The sequence below is a fragment of the Panthera onca genome, chromosome A3, assembly GCF_046562875.1.
Source record: "Panthera onca isolate mPanOnc1 chromosome A3, mPanOnc1 haplotype 2, whole genome shotgun sequence".
NCBI lineage: Eukaryota > Metazoa > Chordata > Mammalia > Carnivora > Felidae > Panthera > Panthera onca.
The window spans coordinates 124,523,246-124,547,255 of NC_138341.1; the positions used below are offsets into that span (position 1 = coordinate 124,523,246).

A 24,010-nucleotide genomic window follows, 5' to 3' on the forward strand; every position below is an offset into this window, starting at 1 on the left:
CAGGGCTTGAACTCACAGACCAAAGGATTGTGATGTGAGCTAAAATCAAGAGTCTGCTGTTTAACCAACCAAGCCACCCAGGCGCCCCAAGATGGGAATATTTTAAGACTCAGTTGTATCCTCAAAAAATTAAAACTAAAATTACCCTAGAATTCAGTAATCACACTACTGGGTATTTACCCAAAGAATACAAAAACTAATTCAAAGGGACATATGCACCCCTGTGTTTATTGCGACATTATTTACAATAGTCCAATCATGGAAGCAGCCCAAGTGTCCATCATAGATGAATGGATAAAGAAGATGTGTGTGTGTGTGTGTGTGTGTGTGTACACATACAAATATTATTTAGCTGTAAAAAAATGAAGTATTGCCATTTGCCACAACATGGATGGATCTAAAGTGTATAATGCTAAATGAAATAAGCCAGTTAGACAAATACCATATGATTTCACTCATATGTGGAATTTAAGAAACAAAGCAGATGAACAACAACAACAAAAACAAACCAAAAACAGACTCTGTTAAGAGAGAATAAATAGATGGTTACCAGAGGGGAGCCAGGTGGGGGGATGGGTAAAATAGGTGATGGGAATTAAGAGGACACTTAACCTTGATGAGCACAGAGTAATGTATGGAACTGTCTAATCTATTGTACACCTGAAACTAATACAGCATTATGTTTACCCTGGACTTAAAATAATAATAATTAAAAAAATAAAAATAAAACTTTGTTGTAACTTTTGATTATCTATACAAGTATATCCTTTTCTTAATTTATATTATTCAGAGTTACTGTGTTTTTCTGATCAAATAGCAAGTTCTTTAGGTAGGAATAATATCCAACAATATGGTAAAGAAGTCCCAAAGCTTGAATAATTTATTGAATTAAAAATTGGATTCCAAGCTTTCTTATATGCAGCATTAAGTTACTTTGTTTCAGGTATTTTGAAAAAATCCAAAACTAATTTGATGGTGAATTTGATGTTTTAATATTAATTTATTGTGTTTATGTAATTTTTAGCTATTAAGTGCTGATCTTTAATTATTGCATGTTATTTTGTAAAATGTTTTAACTCTGTCTTACCCAGCATGATAGTCACTACCTACATGTGGTCACTGAGAATTTTAAATGTGGCTAGTCTGAATTGAGAAGTGTTGGAAGTATAAAATACCAGATTTGGAAGAATTATTACAAAAAGGAAGAATGTAAAAAAAATTTACATTGTTTATATATTGATTACATGTTGAAATGATAATATTTTGGATAAATATGGTTAAGTAAAATATATTATCACAGTTAATTTGGGGGTGCCTAGTTGGCCCAGTTGGAGTGAAGAGTGACTCTTCATCTTGGAGTCATGAGTTCAAGCCCGATGTTAGGTGTTAGAGATTACTAAAAAAACAAACTTAAAAAAATTAATTTTGCTTTTTTTTTTTAAATGTGGCTATTAGAAAATTAAAATTTATATTTGTGGCTCACATTATATTGCTCCCTTACCTGATTAGCTCAATTCGTTAGGATAAGGGATCAGTAAACAGGTCACATGAACTTTGTTCTCTTCAGCTACAGGAGGTACCTAAACTCTAGTTTGCAGCCTTTGCCAATAGTGTTTGCTTGGGCTGCAGTGAGAGAGCTCCGTCGCTTGTTAGCTCTGTGACCTTTGAAACAAATGACTTGTTTGTGCTTCAGCGTCTTTATCTATAAAATGGTGATGGTGATGATGATGATAGTACCTATTTCGTGTGATTCTTATAAGGATTTAATGAGATTACAAAAACAGTGCCTGCCATAGAGTAAATGCTTAATAATGGTTTAGCCTTTTTAAATTTTATTAGCAGTGTCTGGCTCTTTTTTTTTTTTTCAATGTTTATTTATTTTTGAGAAAGAGAGTGTGTGTGAGCGGGAGAGGGGCAGAGTGGGGACGGGAACAGAAGATCTGAAGCAGGCCCCATACTGATAGTAGAGAACCAGACGCGGGGCTTGAACCCACGAACTGTGAGATCATGACCTGAACCGAAGTCGGAAACCTAACTCACTGAGCCACCCAGGTGCCCCAAGCAGCGTCTGGCTCTCAATTGATGCTTATTAACTATTTGTTGATTGATTGATAGCATAGTAGTTATTAAGCCATGTGCATTCTTCCATGCCTTATATCATTTGATTTTCCTGACATTCTTGAAGAAAGGTAATAGTCCTGTTTTATAGACTGAGAAACTGGGACCAAGGGAGGTTCCAGAACTTGCTTAAGTCACACAGCTAGAATGTAGAGCCATGGGGAAAAACTAGGTCTTCCTAATCCCCAGTCCCGTGTTTGTTGCACCACGCAGCCTACTGTCTTCTTGTGTGAGTTGTTAAAATGGAGACTGAGAGTTTGTTGATGGATTGCGTTTGTTTAGCACTGGATCTGCACAACATCAGCATGGGACTGGGCCGATCTTCTGTGTCGATCAGCATTCTTGCTTTCATTTATTCATCATCATTCAGCAAATACTTTTTCAGGACCTGCTATGTGTCACGTGCCTTTCTTGGTGCTAAGGTTATAATAGTAAACAATCAAAGACATTTTAAAATGGAGTTTACATTCCTAGTAGGAAATACATCACATAGTAGGTATACAAATAACGTGTAATACGACAGTTGGGGATAATGCTGTATTTACCGGTAAGATAGGATAAAGGGGTAGAGAATGACCTAGGAATGGAGGGAGCTGGGGAAGGCCTTTCTGACTTCCTGGATGAAGAGCATGGTAGGTAGAGAGAACATCAGATGAATAGTCCCAGAAGTTGAAGTTTGCTTTGAGTGTCTGAAGAATAGCAAGGAAGGGTACGTGGCTGAAACAGAATGAGCAAGGTAGAAAGTAAGTAGAGGAGGAAGGTAGCTGGGAACCAGATCATGGAAGACTTTGGTGAGGACTGGCTTTAATTTTGAGTGACTTAGGAAGCCATTGGAGGGTTCTGAACAGATCTGGCTTGCATTTTAAAAGGTTCATTATGGCACGCTGCCATGTGGAAAATATGTTGTTGAGGGTCAAGGGCGGAAGCACTGAGACCAGTTAGGACCAGCAATGAGACCATTGAGGAAATTATTAGAATAATTCAGGCAGGACTTGCGGTTGACTTGGACCAAGGTGATGACAAGAGGATATGTTTGGATATATTTTGAAGATAGGAGGGAGCTAGGGACGACCTCAAGGTTTTTTGTCCAGAGCAATTGAAACTGTCTTTTACTGAGAGAAGACTAGGAGGAATAGAGCAGGTTGGGTGGGTGGTATGGAGAGGCCTGGCGGGCGGTAGGAATAAATAAAGAATTTGATTTTGACTGTTATGTTTATGAGGCTTGTTCGGTATTCAGTTGGAGATGCTGTGTAGGCAGATATGTGAATCTGATGTCTGGGGAGAGATGGGACAGGAAATACCACTTTAGAAGTGGTTAGTGGAGAGATGGTACAAGCTGTCCAATGTTGTGACAGGTTGAGTAAGATCTTATATTCTAGGATGGGAGCTTCGATCTAATTTTTCCCCTTGATGTAAACTGATGGCATTTTAACCTTTCATTCTTTTTTTTTCCCCCTCCCCAGTTAACAGAAGATGAAATAGCTACAATATTACAGTCAACACTAAAGGGACTGGAATACCTTCATTTTATGAGAAAAATACACCGAGATATCAAGGCAGGAAATATTTTGCTGAATACAGAAGGACATGCAAAACTTGCAGATTTTGGGGTAGCGGGTCAACTTACAGTAAGTAGAAATGTTACTTGTCTTGGTAACTTTCAGCTCTGTCCTGAGAAGGAATTCCTGTTATTTAGGTATTTAAAAAAATTTTTTTTTAAATGTTTATTTATTTTGAGAGAGAGAGAGTGCGAGTGGGGGAGGAGCAGAGAGAGAGGGAGACAGAGTCCAAAGCAGGCTCCGGGTTCTGAGCTGTCAGCACAGAGCCTGACGCGGGGCTCAAACTCACGAGCTGTGAGATCATGACCTGAGCCAAAGTTGGATACTCAACCGGCTGAGCCACCCAGGCACCCCTAGGTATTTTTTAAATGCAATACTTAATTTCATTGTATTCATAAAAAGTTTATAAAAGTTGCCAATAAAATTACAAAAGAGCTAGTAGGTGACTTCAGATCCTTTCCTGGGGTTCAGGTCCTGGATTTTAACTTTGATAAAAATAAAAGCTAAAACAAGAAATGGTAAGAGTAGAAGTTTGAATTCTGTTCATCATCATATTTATAAAAGGAAGAAAAATTCAATCCAAACTGCTTTCCTTGAATAAGACATAGCATCATGTCAACCAGGAAGCATTTGGCAATTATTTTACTGAAAACAGTCTTCGTTTGGTTCCAGGTTACAGCCTTTTGATTCTCCTCCTACGTCACCGGTGCATGGCGATGAAAAAACCATGGTTTCAAAACAGGAAATGTAGAATTACCTGATTTTGAAAAATACCTAAGTGTATATGAAGTATATATAGAAAAACAGAAACAGTTCTGGACAGATATGTACTAAATTGGCAGCAACAACATTATACATCAAACAATTTTCTTGGGCGGCAGAAAAAATATTTTTTGCTTGTTTGTTTAGAGTTGGTATTAGGTAGAGTTTTCTGTTTTTTTTGTCTTGTTTTGTTTTTTGTTTTTAAATCTGCCTGGATTATGTTAGGGAGTTTAATAGGTATTGCAATGGCACAGAAATTGCTTTGATGTTTGAAAAGCAAAATCAGAAACTTATTCCATATTGTGATTTCTGGGTCTTTCAAAAGATTTTGTTGTTAACACATAAAGTCCTTCTAGGGGTGCCTGGGTGGCTCAGTCGGTTAAGCGTCCGACTTCGGCTCAGGTCACAATCTCACGTTCTGTGAGTTCGAGCCCCGCGTCGGGCTCTGGGCTGATGGCTCAGATCCTGGAGCCTGCTTCCGGTTCTGTGTCTCCCTCTCTCTCTGCCCCTCCCCCGTTCATGCTCTGTCTCTCTCTGTCTCGAAATAAATAAATGTTAAAAAAAAAAAAAAAAATTAAAAAAAAAAAAAATAAAGTCCTTCTAGGGAACAATTTATTCTTCCAACTGTAGTATATAAATGTGTCCATTTTTGGGGCTCCTGGCTGGCTCGGTCTGTAGAGCATGCAACTTTTTTTTTTTTTTTTCATGTTTATTTATTTTTGAGAGAGAGAGAGACAGAGTACCAGCAGGGGAGGGGCAGAGAGAGAGGGAGACACAGAATCCAAAGCAGGCTCCAGGCTCTGAGCTGTCAGCACAGAACCATGAGATCACGACCTGAGCTGAAGTCAGGCGCCCCTAGAGCATGCAACTCTTAATCTTAGGGTCGTGAGTTCAAGCCCCACATTAGGCATGGAGCCTACTTAAAACAAACAAACAAACAAATAAATAAATATAGTTAATTAAAAAATGAATGAATTAAAAAATGTCCATTTTCCTTCATATTTGCCAATACTGAATGAGAAATAAATTGTATCTTTTTAATCATTTTTGAAACTATTTTTACATTTGACAATTGGCCATTTACAGTTCTTTTGTAAGTTAACTCTTCATCTTAATTGTTGGTGGGGGGCCCCGGTGGCTCAGTTGGTTAAGCATCTGACTTGAGTTTAGTTCAGGTCATGATCTCATAGTTCATGGGATCAAGTCCTGTGTTGGGCTGTGCACTGATGGTGTGGAGCCTGATTGGGGTCTTTCTCTCCTTCTCTCTCGGCCTCTCCCCTGCTGTGCTCTCTCTCAAAATAAATAAATAAACATGAAAAAAAAATCCATTTGCTAGGGGTACCTGGGTGACCTCGTTGGTTGGGCATCTGACTCTTAATTTCAGCTCAGGTCTTTTTTTAAAATTTATTTAAAATAATTTTTTAAGCTTATTTATTTATTTTGAGAGAGAGAGAAAGAGAGAGGCAGAGAGGGAGAGAGAGAGAATCCCAAGTAGGCTCTGCACTGTCAGCACGGGCCGGATGCGGGGCTCAATCTTGTAGTCGGACACTTAACTGATGAGCGACCCAGACTCCATGCTGAGAGCCTGTTTGGGATTCTCTCCCTCCCTCTCTCTCTCTGTCCCTCTCCAGTTCATGCTGTCTCTCAAAATAAACAAACTTTAAAACAAAAAACGATAAACCAAAACTAAAAAAAAAAAATTTGTTAAAATTGTGAATCCTTTGTTATATATGTTGAAACATGTTTTGTAGTTTGCTAGTTGCCTTTTTACTTTGATTATGGTTTTTCTTTAAGCACCGAAGTTTCCAAATTTTATATAGGGAAATCCACCTCCCTTTTATGTTATGCTTTCTGCCTTTGATGCCATCCTTTAAGAGTCCTTTTCTGCTTCAACATTCTAGAACTGTCCATCTATACTTTCTTTTAGTACTTTCTTTAGTACCAAGCCAGACCGATTTTGGTTTTTGTATTTAAATTTTCAACGTGTTTGAACTTCCTTTGGTGAAAAGTATAAGTTAGGAAATTAAGTGTAGAGCGTTAGAAATGACTAGCCAGACTCCCACTGCTTTTTTTAGTCCTTTGGTTGGTAGTTTGGAATGACATTTTAATCATATCTCAAGCTTTATGTATATGCGTGTATGTGTGCCTGTGTGTACACACACATAAATACACATACGTTGCCATAGTCTGTTTCTGGATTTGATACTTTCCCTTGTTATGCTACTGCATTAATGTAACTTTGTAATACAGATCAAGCAAGCTGGGTTAGTATCCACTCGTTACTCTTAGTTTTTAAAAAATTTCTAGATATCCAAATACTTATTTCTAAATAATGAGTATTTCAAGGATATAATCCTTGAAAACAACTTTGACTACCACCATTTGAAAACTGCAAATTTAGGTTTCAAACCAAAGGAAATGACTAAGCAATAAGTTAGTTCCTGTGCTAGTTTTTTGCATAGGACTCACAAAGTGTGATCGATTTAAAAATATTGCTGTCATTTGCTCCTCACTGGCATAGCCTAAGTGAGGTCACAGGCATTTCAGAAGGAACATGAGTATGAGTGATGGTGATGGGAAGTCCTGACGCACATTTAGTTCTGTTCAAAATCCTTCTCTTCCTAAAATGCAGGATCCCAAAAAGGTTCTCTTTCATTAAGGCCAGGCCATTCTGGGGAAGTATGAAAGTAGTTACTTGCCCATGTGTGCTACATTCATATATTTTTCTTTAAGCCCCAAACTGAGACTTTTTCTATGTGTACATTATATTTTATAGAATATATGTACATGGAAAGAAAAATTACATATGTACGTAAACAACACACGATTTTTCTTTCATTTCTTGATTGTACACGGACTGCACGCTCATGTAAACCATCAGAGTGTTACAGAAGTAGATGGGATGGAAAGTAAGCGTTCTTCGTCCTTCCTTCATGATTCCACTTTCTAGATGTAACTGTTGCTAATAGTTTGGTGTGTGTTGAGATTTTTCTTTTGCTATCCATACAGCAACAGTATTTATTATTGTTTGCTGTTTTATTGTTGTGATCATTAGTTTTCTTTTACAAAAACAAAGCTATATTACATATAATTTTGCAATCTAAATTTCTAGCTTTACAATGTATTTTCTATACCAGGAAATATATGTGTCTCCTTTTTAATAAATTGTATGGATATTTATTATTTTTAATTAGGTGGTCTTTTGAGTTGTTTCCATTTTCTCCCCCCCCCCCCCCATTACAAATATTTCTCCAACATTTGTGCATGTATCTTAGGGTACCTACACATAGGATACATTTTTAGAAAAAGATTGGGCTCAAAGGATATGGACATTTAGCTTTATAAATATTGCTAAATTGCTTACACAACATTATACCAATTTATACCCTGGTAACACTGTATTTCAGTGTCTGTTGTTTTTCTATGCTGTTTCAGCACTGGTTATTATTTCTTTAAATGTTTGTCAACCTTATTTTAGTACTTGATTGTTTTTTTTGTGTGTTTTTGTTTGTGTGTGTGTGTGTGTGTGTTTTAAAGTTTATTTATTTAGAGAGGAAGCAAGCACGTGTGCAAGGTGAGGAGGGGCAGAGAGAAAGGGAGAGAAAGAATCCTAAACAGGCTCTGCGCGGTCAGCACAGAGGCTGACGTGGGGCTCGATCTCATGAACTGTGAGATCATGACTTGAGCCAATATCAAGAGTCAGCGCTTAACCAACTGGGCCAGGTTGGTTACCTGTGTGTATGTTTAAAAATTTTTTTTTAGCGTTTATTTTTTGAGAGAGTGTGAACAGGGGAGGGGCACAGAGAGAGGGAGACACAGAATCCAAAGCAGGCTCCAGGCTCTGAGCTGTCAGCACAGAGCCTGATGCAGGGCTCGAATTCACGAACCGCAGATCATGACCTGAGCCGAGGTCAGTTGCTTAACCAACTAAGCCACCCAGGCGCCCCTGTGTGTGTGTTTTAATAATTGAGAATCTTTTATGTTTCCAACTCATTTGAATTTCTTTTGTAACTTGCCCAGTCATGCCTTGAGTATGGTTTTTATATGTATTCCAAGTATAAGACATTTCTTGTTGGAAAAGTCTCTTCTTCTCTCAGTAGTTTTAATGCTTAGTGTTGATCTCTATTCTTTTCTGTTTTAGGATACGATGGCCAAACGAAATACAGTGATAGGAACACCATTTTGGATGGCTCCAGAGGTGATTCAAGAAATTGGATACAACTGTGTGGCAGACATCTGGTCATTGGGAATAACAGCTATAGAAATGGCTGAGGGAAAGCCCCCATATGCTGACATCCATCCAATGAGGGTAAGGAAATGGACAAAACCAGTAGGGTGGTTAGCTACTGGTCATTAGAAAGTTAAATGGCTTACTTGATTAGGTACCAAACAATAAATGAATTAATTGTCTATAATTGATAAGTGGCAGTCTAGACTCCACTAATCAGTTCAAGTGTGATCCACCCCTCCATACCAGAGGTTGTGTATTGATAGCTGTCTGGCAGGATGTAGGTCACAAATGCAATGTATATTTTTTAAAAGTTTAGTTGCTCACATTTTAATATAACATTAACTGGAACTGAGTGGTGGTCCCCTCATTTATACAGGGCATGGGCTTTCTACTTTATCAGTCTCCATGATTCCCTAGTCACCAAGTATCCTTTGTCCCTTATCACAGTGTTTTCTCTGTTTTTCTCATAGTAATATTAAGAGGAAAGCAAACTATTTTTTTGATGTCATGTCCCTAGCACCCAGCCTGATTGATTTGTTGTCTTTTTCCTGCCTGAGCCTCAGAGATATTTACATGTGTAAGTTGTGGTTTGGAGATCCCCAGACTCTCCTCATCAGAGGCACTGTCCTTTGCAGCTTCCATGGGCTTCTAGAGTAGTAAGGGCCCATCGGTGCAGTCTTCACTGAAACTATCAGTGTGACACCCTCAGGGGTTTGCAGGGTATTCCCAGCCAGGCCCCTCATCACAGCACTGTTAAGAGGCCTTGATCATGCCTGGGGCGCCTGGGTGGCTCAGTGGGTTAAGTGTCTGACTTCAGCTCAGGTCGTGACCTCACAGTTGGTGAGTTCGAGCCCCACGTCGGGCTCTGTGCTGACAGCTGGGAGCCTGGAGCCTGCTTCGGATTCTGTGTCTCCCCCTCTCTGCCCTTCTCCCACTTGTGCTCTGTCTCTCTCTCTCTCAAAATAAACATTTAAAAACTTAAAAAAAAAAAAAAAGGCCTTGATCCTGCCTTCCTCGGGGATTCCATAGTCCTCTCACCGTACATCCCAACTCAGCTCTCCCTCTTCTTAGTACTTCTATTAAAAGACTTAACAGTTTGTAAAATGTAAAAATGCTCTCAGGTCTTGCCTTTTTATTTTGAAAGGCAGTATACAGTGGTTAACAAAACTCCAAAAAAGCTTGCTGGATATTGGAGGTTGAGGAGACAGGAATACACATGAAAGAGGGAGAGGGAGAGAGAGCTATATTAACTTCTCTAATTGTCATACTTCCTACTTTGAGACACTTAGACTTCAGCTGGGATTTGGTTGGGCTTATCAATGGAGAAGAGGAAAATGTTTCAAACTTTAAATGTATCTCTAGTCATATTTTAATTAGTACATCACTTTTATTTTACCAAAAACAATTTTTTTTTTAACCTAGGCAATCTTCATGATTCCCACCAACCCCCCTCCTACATTTCGAAAGCCAGAACTGTGGTCCGATAACTTCATGGATTTCGTGAAGCAGTGTCTTGTAAAGAGCCCTGAGCAGAGAGCCACAGCCACTCAACTCCTACAGGTATGATCCTCCCTGAGATGCTGCCTCCCTCTGTTCCACTCTCCTGCTGGCCAAAAGGTGCTGCTAACCCACCTGCGTGGAGATGGTAAAGAAGTAGAAGACATTCCCTGCCTTCTAAGGAGCTTTGACTCTAACTGGGTAGAAAAGAATGTTAAATCATGGAACAAGATGATAATACCAGAAAATGGTGGGCTCTGTGGGGTCAGAGATGGGAACTGAGAGTGAGCACTGCCATTGTGCTGAGTGCTTTGCACATGTTGTGCCATTTAATCATCACACATCCCCTGTGAGGGGAAGGTATTATTTCGGTTTTCTGGGGAAAGAATGGAAGCTTAGAGAGATTAGCTCATTTAGAGGCACTCAGCTGGGGAACAGCAGAGCTGAGGCTAGAATCTGGGCCTTCGTAGTTCCAAAGCACAAGTGCCTGCAAGTCTACCCAGTTCTGCCAAGGACCTGAGATTAATGGTAGGTCCTCTTGTAGCTCATGACAGGAGGAGGTGATTTTGGGCTGGAGGTACCGGAACTGCTTCCCTGGAGCAGGTCGCCTCGGTGCGTGGGCCTTGCAGGACGGGTGGGGTTTGCAGGCAGTCTGCTCGGTGCTGAGGAGGTTGAATTCGGGTGTCAGACTGTCCAGGTTTGAATCCTGGCTCCCTGTTTACTAGCTTTATGACCATGGGCAAGTGACGTGCCCTCTCTGTTGCTTTAGTTTTCTTATCTGTGAGTGGAGACTAATACCTGCCTCCTATGTTGTGAAGATTAAGTGATATGTGTAACTTTGAACGAAGTTTCACATGTGTTAAAGGTAGAATGACGTGGAGGTGACAAATGTCTGTGGTTATTATTGGGCTGGGCCAGTGGTTTTCAGCCGTGGCAGACCCAGTGCCCCCTCTTTATAACGCATATGTGTATTTTTAGTACTCTCACTACTCTTCTGGAATGAAATTTGTAGATAATAAAATCTGTCTATCCCCATAATTTAAAAAGGATTAGTATAAGGTGTATGATATAATGGAGAGATACAAAGATAATAATTCATAAAATGTGTGGCAGTATAAAAAGAGGCTCCAGTTTGACTCAACTTGCAGACACAATGCAGCAGTTGAATACCTGTATCTAGCACCATAAATGAGCTTAGGTTTAAGAATGGTAACCATTCCGTTCAGGCACTCCAGGAAAATGAATGGGTGGACACTACCATAAAAGTGATGTTAAATAATAACAGACCAGGCTTATTTGTATATGCTAAGAGGAGGGAAATGATCTTATAGATATTCCCAGTGGAGAGAACAAGGAAATATGATATTCTTGCAAATCAGCTGGGCCTTAGTTCTAAGCATTGGCAAGTTCTTTCCTGCCGGGATGGGGTACTGATGAAGTTTTATGGAAAAGAAATCTCTTTTGCAACCCGTCACAGGCTGAGATGCACTTACAAAGTTCTTACAAAGACCATAGAGACCGTCTCCTCTGATGAGTGCTGGGGAATAGAGAATGGGTTATAAAGAGAAAGATGGGGACAGTGTCACAATGAGTTGGGGAGACAACAGGCAACCCCCCAAAGAGAATTTCCACATGTAACTTTCATAGCCTCATTTCCTAATGTTCTGTAAACACAAATAACAAAAAAGGTAGTATAAATACTAAAAAATTTAAGCAGCTTGTATAAATGAAATTCCACAATATCCCTGGGTTTCAGGTGTCTGTGCTGATTGGTATTTGGGCCTACATCTGTTCCATATTTGTGACCTGTTTTAGTGTTTTTCTGCAGTAACCACACTTTTGCCCTAAAATCCCTCTTTACCTAAATATGTAGTTGGAAATACTATATAGTGCATTGTGTAGAGAGAATAAGCAGGATGAGTAAATTATCCAGTGATATTTAAACAATGTCTTTATGACATTTAAGCCCCCTCCAACATCATCTCTGGACTTTTTTGCTTATCTCTTGAGAAAAATTTGTCAGTATTATTTACTAAAGTGCATATATACTCTAAGACGTTTGAAAGACGTGCAGAATGTGCCACAGTTTGTTGCTGTGCAGGACTGTTCCCCGCTTTGAAGGATTGCTGGTGTCCTCCTTCCCCTCATGTGCCATTGGTGTTCAAACACCAACTACAAGCTCCCGACACGTTTATAAAACTTCCTCTAGGGGGCAGTACCACCCCGCTGAGAATATCTAGGTTTGGCAGAGAGAGAGGAGACTTTGTAGCCAGGCTGAAAAAGACAGCAAAGCCTGAAACCCTGGTCACAGTTATAAAGTGAGTGTGATTTCACGGCTGTTATGTTACCATAAAGAGAAAGATTAGATTCATCGATTCAGCAAATGTGATCGAGTGCCTACGGGGTGCCAGGCACCGTTGGGGCACGGGTGCCGTATAAACTGTCTCCTTTTGTGCTTTCAGCACCCGTTTGTCAAGAGTGCCAAAGGAGTGTCGATACTGCGGGACTTAATTAACGAGGCCATGGATGTGAAGCTGAAACGCCAGGAAGCCCAGCAGCGGGAGGTGGACCAGGACGATGAGGACAATTCAGTGAGTGGCAGTCATGCTGTGGGCCTCGGGCATTAATGCGTGTTATTTCGCGATTGCCGGGTCCAGTGGGACGAGTAGGAGATACCAGATCAGCCTGGAGCTGGAGACGCCGCTTGGCTCATTGTGCCCTGGCCTGACCCTGCGAAGGACTTGCTCTGTCTGTGCTTGTTCTTCTCACGGTGCTTCCTAAGACATTTTCAAATTTTACTCTTTTGCCCCCACAGCATTTACTGAATTTGACTTTTTATTCGGGAAAGGGAATGCTTAGGTCGGAGACTTGGTCTTTTGTACCCTTTTGGAGAATCAAAAATCTATACTAAATATGCAGGTTTTATCCTCAGAGACTCCCTCCCAAGCCTGAGATTCCAAGGGTGTGCACCTCAGCTCCTTAGGTTACGTTGTAAAACCCTTAAGAAGGAGGGAGGAAGGGGTGAGGGAAGAGGGTCCTCCTTTTTTTTTTAATTTTTAAAATTTTTTTAAATATTTATGTTTGAGAAAGAGAAGCAGAGACAGAGTGTGAGTCGGGGGAGGGGCAGAGAGACAGAGAATCCCAAGCAGGCTCCAGGCTCTGAGCTGTCAGCACAGAGCCCCGCATGGGGCTCGAACTCATGAACTATGAGGTCATGACCTGAGCCGAAGCCGGATGCTTAGCCAACTGAGCCACCCAGGCGCCCCATGAGGGCCCTCCTGGTTCGATATGCTGTCTCGCATGGCTGACTTTGTTTCTCTTTGGTTAAATAAGAGTGCTCTCTGCTGTACAGGGTGTGGGTCTAGAACCCCAGTCAGCATCAAATCCAGAAATGCTTGCGTTGAGATGAGTAATAGTAATTCGAAGGATTCAGTCTTTTGATCCAGTTGGCCCAATTTGAGGTTTTGTCCTCCTCCAGGAAGAGGATGAGATGGACTCTGGCACGATGGTTCGAGCAGCAGGTGATGAGATGGGCACCGTCCGGGTGGCCAGCACAGTGACCGATGGAGCCAGCACTATGATCGAGCATGGGGACACGTTGCCGTCACAGCTGGGCACCATGGTGATCAACGCAGAGGATGAGGAAGAGGAAGGGACTATGAAAAGTAAGGCTCTGGTTAAATATACTCCCTTCTTGGACGTACCCTACACATTCCAGAGAAAATGGGCTCTCCTGGTCCACATGGGCTCAGCTCGAGTCACTTTCTGGTGGTGCGGGGGTGGGGGAAGGGGAAGGGGACAACTGGCCTGCGGTGTCAGAGGCAAGAAAACGTCAGCAACGAGGAGGGACTTTCTTTCAAACCTGAATGGCCCTTTTCTCATCGAATGTTGTCATTTTCTCCTTTTTCCTTGATCCGTGGAGGCAAGCACACATATTGTTTTGATGCATAATCAAAGTGTAATGAGATTCTGAGCTATTTAACATAGCTTCAGTGTATTTTCTGTTTTCTGTGCATTTAACCCAGGTTTACCGATACTCAGTCAATACTCAGTCAGGATGACTGTACAACTGTGAAAGTCCTGTCAAATTCCTTCTAGTTGAAACCCACCTCTGCTTCACTTCTTATCCTGCTCATACTTTTTTGCCTGTGACTGAGGCCCGACACACATTTTCTGCTCTCATCTCGGAGTGCTGTCCTCTCCCCTCCTCACTTGTTTCCCTTCCCTTACTCTGTGCATCACAGACCAGCTCACAGAGGAAAGGAATTTGCGAGTACAAACAGTACTAATTGAATTCTGTATGCACTTTTTAGCCTGCACTTTGCACAGGTTTATTTATTTGTTTTCTAATTAGTTAATTTTTTAAAGGTTTTATTTTATTTATTTATTTTTAAAAATATATTTATTTATTTTTGAGAGAGAGAGAGAGAGAGAGAGAGAGAGCACAAGCAGGGAAGGGGCCGAGAGTGAGGGAGACACAGAATCCAACGCAGGCACCACGCTCTGAGCTGTCAGCACAGAGCCCGACGCGGCTCAGACTCATTACCCGTGACATCGTGATCTGAGCTGGAGTTGGTTGCCCACTGACTGAGCCACCCAGGCACCCCTAAAGATTTTATTCTTAAAAATCTCTACATCCAGTGTGGCACTTGAACTCACGACGCTGAGATCAAGAGTCGGATGCTCCACTGACTGAGCCAGTCAGGCACCCCATGAACTTTGCATAGGTTTAAAGCATTAAGGCTTTATAATCTTTTCATCATCTTTTCTCCCCTCTTTCCTTTTTAAAGTTTAAAGGTCCTTCCTTTAAACCAGGGAGCAGCAAACTATGGTCCATGGGCCAAATCCGGTCTACCACCTGGTTTTGGCAATAAAGTTTTATTGGAACATGGCCATGTCCATTCATTTACATATTGTCTGTGACTGCTTTGCACTATAGAGGCGGAGTGAGCAGTTGTGACAGAGGCCATCTGGCCCCCAAAGCCTGAAATGTTTGCTCTGGTTCTTTACAGACAGCAAAAGTTCCCTAACTCCTGCTCTAGACCCTCTGCTTCATGATTAATTCATTCAGTGAATTTTTCTTCCGTGCTGGATCCCAGGTCCTTTGCTGGGTGCTGAGGACACAGCAGGAAATGAAGAAACAGTCCTTGCCCCAAAGGAAATCATGGTTTAGTGTGGGAGATGGACCATGAATTGCAATTCAGTGTATGAAATAATTTCTAAAGTAGAGGTAACCCAGGGGCTTGTCGAAACAGAGTGGAGGAGTATTTTATTTAATCTGGGCTGTGAAAAGGGTGGGTGGAGGTGTTCCAGCAGAGGGAGCAGCGTACACAGAGGCCCTGAGGTGAGAGAGGGGTAGGTCAGTGCAGGGGAGCTGCGGCTGGTTGGCTGGTTCATCGGGACTGGAGCCAGCAGTTCTGGGGCCGTGGGTCCCAGGCAGCCCCCTCTGCTTTCAGTGTGTCAGGTCTGTGTATTTATAATCCAGCCTTTGTTTATGAAGGGAAAGGTTTTCTTTTTTCTGTTTTGGGGCCGAGGCTTATTATCTGTGTTTGGATTCTGCTCAGAAGTATACAGGTGGTGAAAAGTAGTAATATTGTTGATGGATGTGTTAATTGGTATAACTTTCCTGGAATGTAGTGTGCATCAAGGGTTTAAAAAGTTCAAACCTTTAACTCAGCACATTCCACTTCTAGGAATCAGGTCCAAGAAAATAATCGAAGATGTAGACAAATTATATGCAAGAGTTTTCCCAAACATGTTACTTAGAATTGTAAAACAAAAAATCTGGATTAAATGTTTAGCAGCAGATTATTGGTCAAATAAATTATGATACATCTGTAAGAGGGACTACTATACCATATAAAAACAATAAAAATCCTGTGTTTGAGGAATACTTAGTGAGCTAAGGAAATACTTACGATATGTTGTTAAGTGAAAAAGAGAAGGAGGGGTGCCTGGATGTCTCAGTCAGTTAAGCGACCAACTCTTGATTTCAGTTCAGGTCATGATCTCATAGTTTTGTGAGCTCGAGCCCCACGTTGGGCTCTGCACTGACAGCGTGGAGCCTGCTTGGGATTCTCTTTCTCCCTCTCTCTCTGCCCCTCCATGGCTCTCTCTCTCACAATAAATAAATAAACTTAAAAAAAATCTTTTTAAAAAGAAGGAAGCAAAATTATAACATGACTCCAGGTTTACAAAGTAAAAAGATAACATACATTAATGTGTATATAGAAAAAAGACTGAGAAAACAAAAGGCTGGAGGTAAATAAATCAGATATTAAAAGTGGTTATTATTGGTAAGAGGATTATATCTGTTTTAAATTTTATTTATTTTCCAAATTATTTTCTAAAGTTACTGTCGTAAAGAAATCCCACCAGAAATACTGATGGGATAGTGTGTCTGGTAAATTAGGGTTTTGTCTCTGGATTGTCTTAAGAATTCTTTTTTTTTTTTTCCCTCTTACTTCTTATGGCCTTCAAAAGGGTTGTTTACAATAGTTTATAAAAACATTGTCGGCCTGCTAGTCCCTTTTAATTCTGATTTCATTTAGTGTTCTTAGGTATGTTTTATCCCTTAAACTCCATATTGGAGTATCCTATCCTAGATACATATCTTAGATATGTGTTTGGTGTTACATAAATTATCATGTGAATGTTATATACTACATTTAGTTTTTCTTTCTAAATTTTTAAGTAGCCAGTGTGATTTGTTGGGTTTGTTTTGTAGCTGCTGACCTCTAGATCTTTCCATGGATTGTGAGTGCTTCTACTTGTTTTAAGGGCTTTAATTATACAGATGGTTATAATCACTGTGTAGTAAACTTGGCTGGCCCATTAACATGTGCTGTGCATGCACATGTTATGGAAAATCTGCCTCTTTTTTTATTTAAAGAATTAATTTTATTCCAAATGTAATTTTCCAAATGTATTTTAAGTGCTAATTAATTCAGTGGGTTGTTTGTTCAGTTTCTGAGCTTGGATAGTTTAGTGTGTCTAATCAGAAACATGCATCTTATATTAGAGTCATGATGAAAAACTGTTTAAAAGCCTCGGCGGTCATAGCCAAGTGACATTAAATAAACTCAGTTCATCAATCATCTACTTCAGGTCTTATAATTCAGTTTTGGGGCCACGAGTTTGACAGATTTGCCACTTACTTTGAAATCTTTACCACTTATGTTTCTAGGAGTTACTTAAACTTTTCATTATGGGAAATTAAAACATAATTGCACAGAATACTATCATGACCCCAGTGGACTTGTCATACGGTTACAAAAATGATTGGCTCACTGCCCGTCATATTTCAGCCCCTCAAAATGAACTGAATTAATTTAAAGCAGATCTAAGACATCATACCATTTCTTCAGAATTAGTTTTAAACATCTAAAGGAGACTATCTGACCAAGCTTGGCTCAGAAGCTGTCTGTGTTGTTTTGGAGAAGTCACATTCCTTGTATGGGCCTCTGTACCGTAATGGGTAAAACTCAAGAATTATAAGCTTATTACATTCCTTGTCTCCTACAGCTCAAATAGTCCAAGCATTTATAAAACTTTTACAATTCAGGACTAATATAGAACTGAAGTCGCTAGAAGTTAAAATCCGTTTTCACAAATAGGCTTTCATTTACTGCTTTCTTTGAACTTCTGTGAAAAGTTTAATCCTTAAAAAGTAAAATTATAATTGTTACCCTCAATAAACCTAACAAAAAATGACGTATCTCCATAGTGGTTTGCATTAGTTTCATAGAATCTAATTTTAGTTTCTAATTTTAAAGAAATTGTAACAAGAAAATTAGAAGACTTGCACACAGTTTGTGTAGGACATCTAGGTCAGAAACTTTTCTGAATTTTTTGACACACTTTTTGACAATTAGACTGTATTTTACAGATTTTTTAAAAAGTTTATTCCTTGTCTTAGAAAAGTTAGATATTTCATTTGCTTCTGTTCTCCATTGCCATATTAAAAATTATTATACCAACAGTATTATGGCACTATTAACACAGTGTTTTAAAATGACGTATTTTGAGAGAGAGAGAGAGAGAGCAGCGTCCATAAGCACGGGAGGGGGTAGAGAGAGAGAGGGAGAGAGAGAATCCCAGTCAGGCTCCGCACTGTCAGCACAGAGCCTGCCTCGGGGCTTGATCCCGAGAACTGTGAGATCATGACCTGAGCCAAAACCAAGAGTCAGTCGCCTAACCAGCTAAGCCACCCGAGTGCCCCTTAATGCACTGTTAAAAAAGAAAGTAGTTCACCCTTTCACTCAACCAAAGAATGCCTGTTTTTGACTGTGTGCCAGTATGGTTCCTATACAGTAATAATTTGCCTAGGTTTTTGTTTTTTTTTTAAATTTTTTTGAGAGAGAGAGAGAGAGACAGAGTGTGAGTGGGGGAGGGGCAGAGAGAGAGGGAGACACAGAATCCGAAGCAGGCTCCAGGCTGTGAGCTGTCAGCACAGAGCCCGATGCAGGGCTCAAACTCGTGAACTGTGAGATCATGACCTGAGCTGAAGTAGGATGCTTAGCCAACTGAGCCACCCAGGCGCCCTGATATTCTTTTGTTACGGTTATTTATTCTGAGAGAGAGAGCGTGCATGCCTGCCTGAGAGCAGGAGAGGGACATAGGGAGAGAGAGAATACCAAGCAGGCTCTATGTTGTCAGTGTTGAGCCCTTCTTGGAGCTTGAACTCCAGAACCCCAAAACCGTGAGAACATGACTTGAGCTGAAATCAAGAATTGGACACTTAACTGACTAAGCCACCCAGGCGCCCCTAATTTGCTTAGATACTGTTTTCTGATTATTTTCCACTTAGTAAGTGTATGCATATTCCATGTTGCTGCATAGCCCTTTATTATATTTATCACACTTACCAGTGTATTTTAATCATTTACCTGGTGCTGGACATTTTGGTTGTTCCTAATTTTTCACCATTATGAATAACTCTGCAGGGAACATCTTATGTATAAATGTGCCTCCTTTTTAGTATTTCCTTGGATTTTTCAGAAGTATTTGAATTATTTCATGTATATTTGTCATATTGTGACGCTGGTATATTGTCCTCCAAATGTTGTACCACTTTACATCCCACGAGAATAATAGCAGCTGTCAGGACCCTTGGTTTCTTCACTTATATTCATTTCTCCTTTTTATTTCCCTATTTCCCATGTTTTAAGTCTCTGTGCTACTTTCTGAGTGTTTTCTCTAAAATTATCTTCTTTCATTCTTTTTTTAGCCATATGTAATCAACTGTTTGACCCAGACATTGAATTTATTTCTGTGACTACTTTTTTTGCTTCCTAAAAGTTTTAATTAGTTATCTTTAAATCTGTTTTTTTTTTTTTTTGTGATATCCAGTCTTGTCTTAGCAAATGTTCTTCCTTTATCTGTTTGAATATTATAAGTGTCATTATTTTAAGGTTTTTTTTTAGATCAGTCTATTATCTTGAACTCCTTGGGTCTGATTTGTTTTTTTGGTTTTTTTTTTTGTTTTAATGTTTGTTTATTTTTGAGAGAGAGAGCGCGTGTTCATGCAAACAGAGGAGGGGCAGAGAGAGAGCGAGGCACAGAATCAGAAGCAGGCTCCAGGCTCTGAGCTGTCAGCACAGAGCTGGACGCAGGGCTCGAACCCATGAACTGTGAGATCATGACCTGAGCTGAAGTAGGGATGCTTACCTGACTGAACCACCCAGGCACCCCCCCTTTTTTTTAATTTTTAAAAAAATGTTTATTTTTGACAGAGAGAGAGAGAGAGAGAGACAGAGCATGAGCAGGAGAGGGGCAGAGAGAGAGGGAGACACAGAATCCGAAGCAGGCTCCAGGCTCTGAGCTGTCAGCACAGAGCCCGACAAGGGGCTCGAACTCACAGACCACGAGATCATGACCTGAGCCGAAGTCGGACGTTCAACCGACTGAGCCACCCAGGTGCCTCACCCCCCCCTTTTTTTTATAAGTTGATTTATTTATTTTGAGAGAGAGAGAGAGAGTTGTGTGTGTGTGTGTGTGTGAGAGTGTGTGTGTGTGTGTGTGTGAGTGTGTGTGTGAGTGTGTGTGTGAGTGAGGGGAGTAGCTGAGAGAGAGTGAGCGAGAGAATCCCAGGCAGGCTTACCACTGTCATTCTAGAGCCTGATGTGGGGCTCAAACTCAAGAGACGTGGGATCATGACCTGAGTCAAAATCAAGAGTCAGATGCTTAACCAACTGAGAGCCACCCAGGTGTCCCTTTGGGTCTGATCTCTGCTGTTTGTGTCTGCCATCTCTCATGTTGTTAGATTTCTTTTTGTATTTTGTAATTTTTGTTGTGAGCTTTAGTGGGAAGTATCTTCTTTGGAGGTCTCTTATGTTTCTGGGGTTGCATAGGTATCCTTGTGGGTCCCTAAGGGGTATTTTCTTCCAGTGTAGTTTTTAGATATTAATCATTACTGTAGTGTGCTTGTGGGACAGCCAAGGGAATTACATTTCTAGAAGTTGACTCTTTCCACCCCTTACATTCCTAAGTCATGTCCTTGTGCTTGTGGGTAGAGTTTGTCCTGGCTTCATCTTTGTGCTGGGAATGGAGTTCTAGCTGCCTTTTTATAGACGTATCTTGGCTCCCGTCTTATCTCCGTTCCTGTTCCCACATCAGCCTGAAAACTAGTCCCTCTGGTTTGGTTTTCCCAGTGGGCCACTCACCTCAGTGCTGTGGGTTCCTCTGTTGCTTTTGGCATCTGCGAAGTATCCTGTTCTCGTTTTGAGCACTACGGTGTTTTTGTTTTGTTAGGTCTTGAATTTTTGTGTTTAGAGCAGGAGGGGGGCCCTCTAGTGCTTCCGTTCATTCAGTCATCTTGACCTGTCTATAGTGATGGTATGTCTATACTTTCTCTACCAGGGAAAACTTGGGAGAGGTTGTTCCTTGCTCCTGGTCACCTGGCTAGTAAGTGCTAGAGCTGGGAATCTCAAGTCCGGAGTCTGTGCTCCTTTTGTTCTCCTGAACTTCAATTTGTTTTGGAAGCATTCCCTTACATTAATGGGCATTGGACCTAATATAAGACTCATGAAAATTCATGATGAAGACTAGCGCTGGCTTCTGAGGAGATTCCAGAGATAATCTATTTTTTTTTAGGACCGATTATTTATTATATAAGTTATTTCTTTATTATACTCAGGAGGCTAGACATTATAACTGTTAATAATAATCATTAATGATTAGGCATTTTCTATGTCAGGCATTGTGCTTAATCCTTTGTAAACATTTGACATACTAGTCATTGCTCCCATGCTGTGTGGGAAATACAGCCACCCCCCATTTTGTCGCAGCAGAAATGGAATTGCAAAGCGATTAAGTAGCTTGCTCGTGATCACATCGTGAGTAATAGAAGTGCCAAGGCTTGAAACTAGATATGTTTGATTTCAAAGCTTATTATATTATATTCCTGTTCCGCAGAGCCTTTTTTATTAGTTGTTGAGGGACAGGACCAAGGCTCATGTTACAGATCATGTGTTGGTAAGCCTCAGCCCGCAGTAATATACCTCTCCTTGCTGGTTGTTCAAGTAACTAGCTACTCTATATGTTTCCCCAGAGTTCCAGAAGTGAAGGGCAGATGGTTGTCAAAGGGGGTCAGCCTCCGACGATAGGTTTAATGGTATCTCCGTCTGAGGGAGTATGTTTTGGCTGCGTATGTCTCAGTCTAGAGTAAAGAATCCGGTTGCAGCTGGAGGGAGGGGGTCAGAGTAAGGGGAGACCTGGTTGCCTTAGACCTTAGGAGCATCTGTAAGAACCGAGGAGGGAAACCATCGCCTGCACTACTTTGAAAACTATGTCTGGATAAAATATCAGTTTGGGGATTTTGGAAGTTTTCTTCTATTTGTCTACATAAGTGTGGGCTTTTTGTTGTTGTTGTTTTGTTTTTTTGATAAGGGCTACGGAAGAACTTTATTTGCCCCACCCCCCATATCTGAAGTGACTGGAGAGGTTCTAGGTCAGTGTCAGGATTGTTGTGCTTTCTCGGGGCCAGCAGAGGGAGCTCTGTAACAGGTTATGAGTTAGAATGGCATTCCCATCAAATCCCCTTTCTATGGTTCGCTTTATTCTCGATCAAGACCATTGTTTATTTATTTTAAAATCTATTTTAAGTAAGCGCAGCAACACTAGGACAGTGTCTTTATTTTATTTAGGTAGGAAATTGGACACCTCATACTTGGCAAAGTTCAAGTAAGAGTAAAATCTGCCAAAATGTCTCAAAATAGTTTAAACTTCCTCTCTCTTCCCAGATTTCTCAGTAGACCTTCACGAGAACTGATGTTTTCTTTCTGCAGCATGGTATGATGCAGAAATTTTGGACAAAATTTGTATGATGTAATTTTGCAGCTATCATCGGCTAAAATGGCCCTAACCAAGTAATTAAATAAATTTTTAAAATAAAACTCAAAATTCTTGTGCGAACTGACTTGGAGAAAGTTATATGTGTATCAAAGTAAGTATTATTAATGGCAGTTTATAGCTTTTGTTGACTCTCTCTTTAGTTTTCATCTAATCTGTTTCCACGTTGACTACACAAAAGTCAATCTTAGTTCTTTCTTTTGATATCTATATCTATCTATATCTATATCTATATCTATATCTATATCTATATCCATATCTATATATTTTAACTTTAGTTGAAAGAGAGAGAGCATAAGCAGGGGAGGGACAGAGAGAGAATCCCAGGCAGGCCCTGTGCTGTTACTGCAGAGCCTGAGACGGGGCTCAAACTCACGAACCATGAGATCATGAAATCAAGAATCAGACACTTAACTGAGCCACCCAGTCGCCACTGATCCTTATATATTTTTCTTTCTTACCAAGCCCTCCAGTAGAGTCTAGAATAGTAGAGGCGGTAGTAGGCATTCTTATTTGAAAGGCTTGAGTCAGTGGATTCAATCTTTCAATCCTTCAGTGGTCCAAGTTCAGACCCAGCCTTTTAAATGAGACTCTGAAAGGGAGTAAGTGGGTGATTTCTATTTAAAACTTGAACATGATTCATAAATTTCTAATTTTTATTCTAGAGTAATGACCACATTAATCTCTTGGAAGTAGAATTTTAAAGTGAATGGCATAAATTAGTTAGGACAACTCAGAAGCATGTTGTGGGCAAATTACTTGATAGTATTATGTGGGGCAAACACTGTGTTATTTGTAGTTCCCCAGAAATTCCTAAGTCTCATGAAGGCCCCTATTGTTGCCATAAGTTTCTTCATGTTAAAAAGTCCAGGCTCTCGTTGAAATGATTTTATTTCAACACTACCCATCAGATACAATTTTGGAGCTGCGTAAGTTGGAAATTCTTGACTCACAGCCTAGTTTCTTTACACCTGCAGCGGTTTGGAGGGGATTGTTTTAACATTGCCTCCCTTGTATGTTCTCCATCTCATTCTCCCTGACTGATGATCGCATATGCAAGGGTAGTAAATAGGACGTAATGTACTGTGTGTGTTTTAACACTTCTTTTACTACAATAGCCTTACTGTGCAATTTCTTTAGAACTGTAGTCAGAGAATGTTAAGTGTTCATGTATTTTTTTCTACTCACAGCATTGTCTGAGAGTTCTACACATGCATTGGTATAGTTATAGTACCAAAGCTAAAACTTACAACACTTCGTTAGAAATGTATCTGCTGAGAGTCTTTGCTTTGAAACTTGCTCAGAATCTCATAAACTTCGTTCAACTTTGGCAAGTTACGTCCTTTTTTAAGCCTCAGTTTCCTAGTCTAAAAAAATGGGGCATAAAAGTTCCTACTCTGTAGAGCTGGTAAGATGATATGGAATAACGTATGGAAAATACTTAGAATGTAAATGCTTCAAAATGGTGAGTTGTGTAAGTTTATGAGTCTTT

General features: G+C 40.3%; 1 protein-coding gene across 5 annotated transcripts in view; it reads left to right on the plus strand.

Annotated features, from left to right (window-relative positions):
- Positions 1-24,010, plus strand: part of STK4 (serine/threonine kinase 4) — a 92,064-nt gene that overhangs the window by 17,175 nt on the left and 50,879 nt on the right. For all 5 annotated transcript variants that reach the window (XM_060618917.2, XM_060618974.2, XM_078444050.1 and 2 more), the window contains 5 exons: positions 3,582-3,746; positions 8,581-8,748; positions 10,093-10,230; positions 12,630-12,758; positions 13,646-13,832. In XM_060618917.2, the coding sequence (XP_060474900.1) occupies positions 3,582-3,746; positions 8,581-8,748; positions 10,093-10,230; positions 12,630-12,758; positions 13,646-13,832 (787 nt within the window). The remainder of the gene's footprint in view (positions 1-3,581; positions 3,747-8,580; positions 8,749-10,092; positions 10,231-12,629; positions 12,759-13,645; positions 13,833-24,010) is intronic.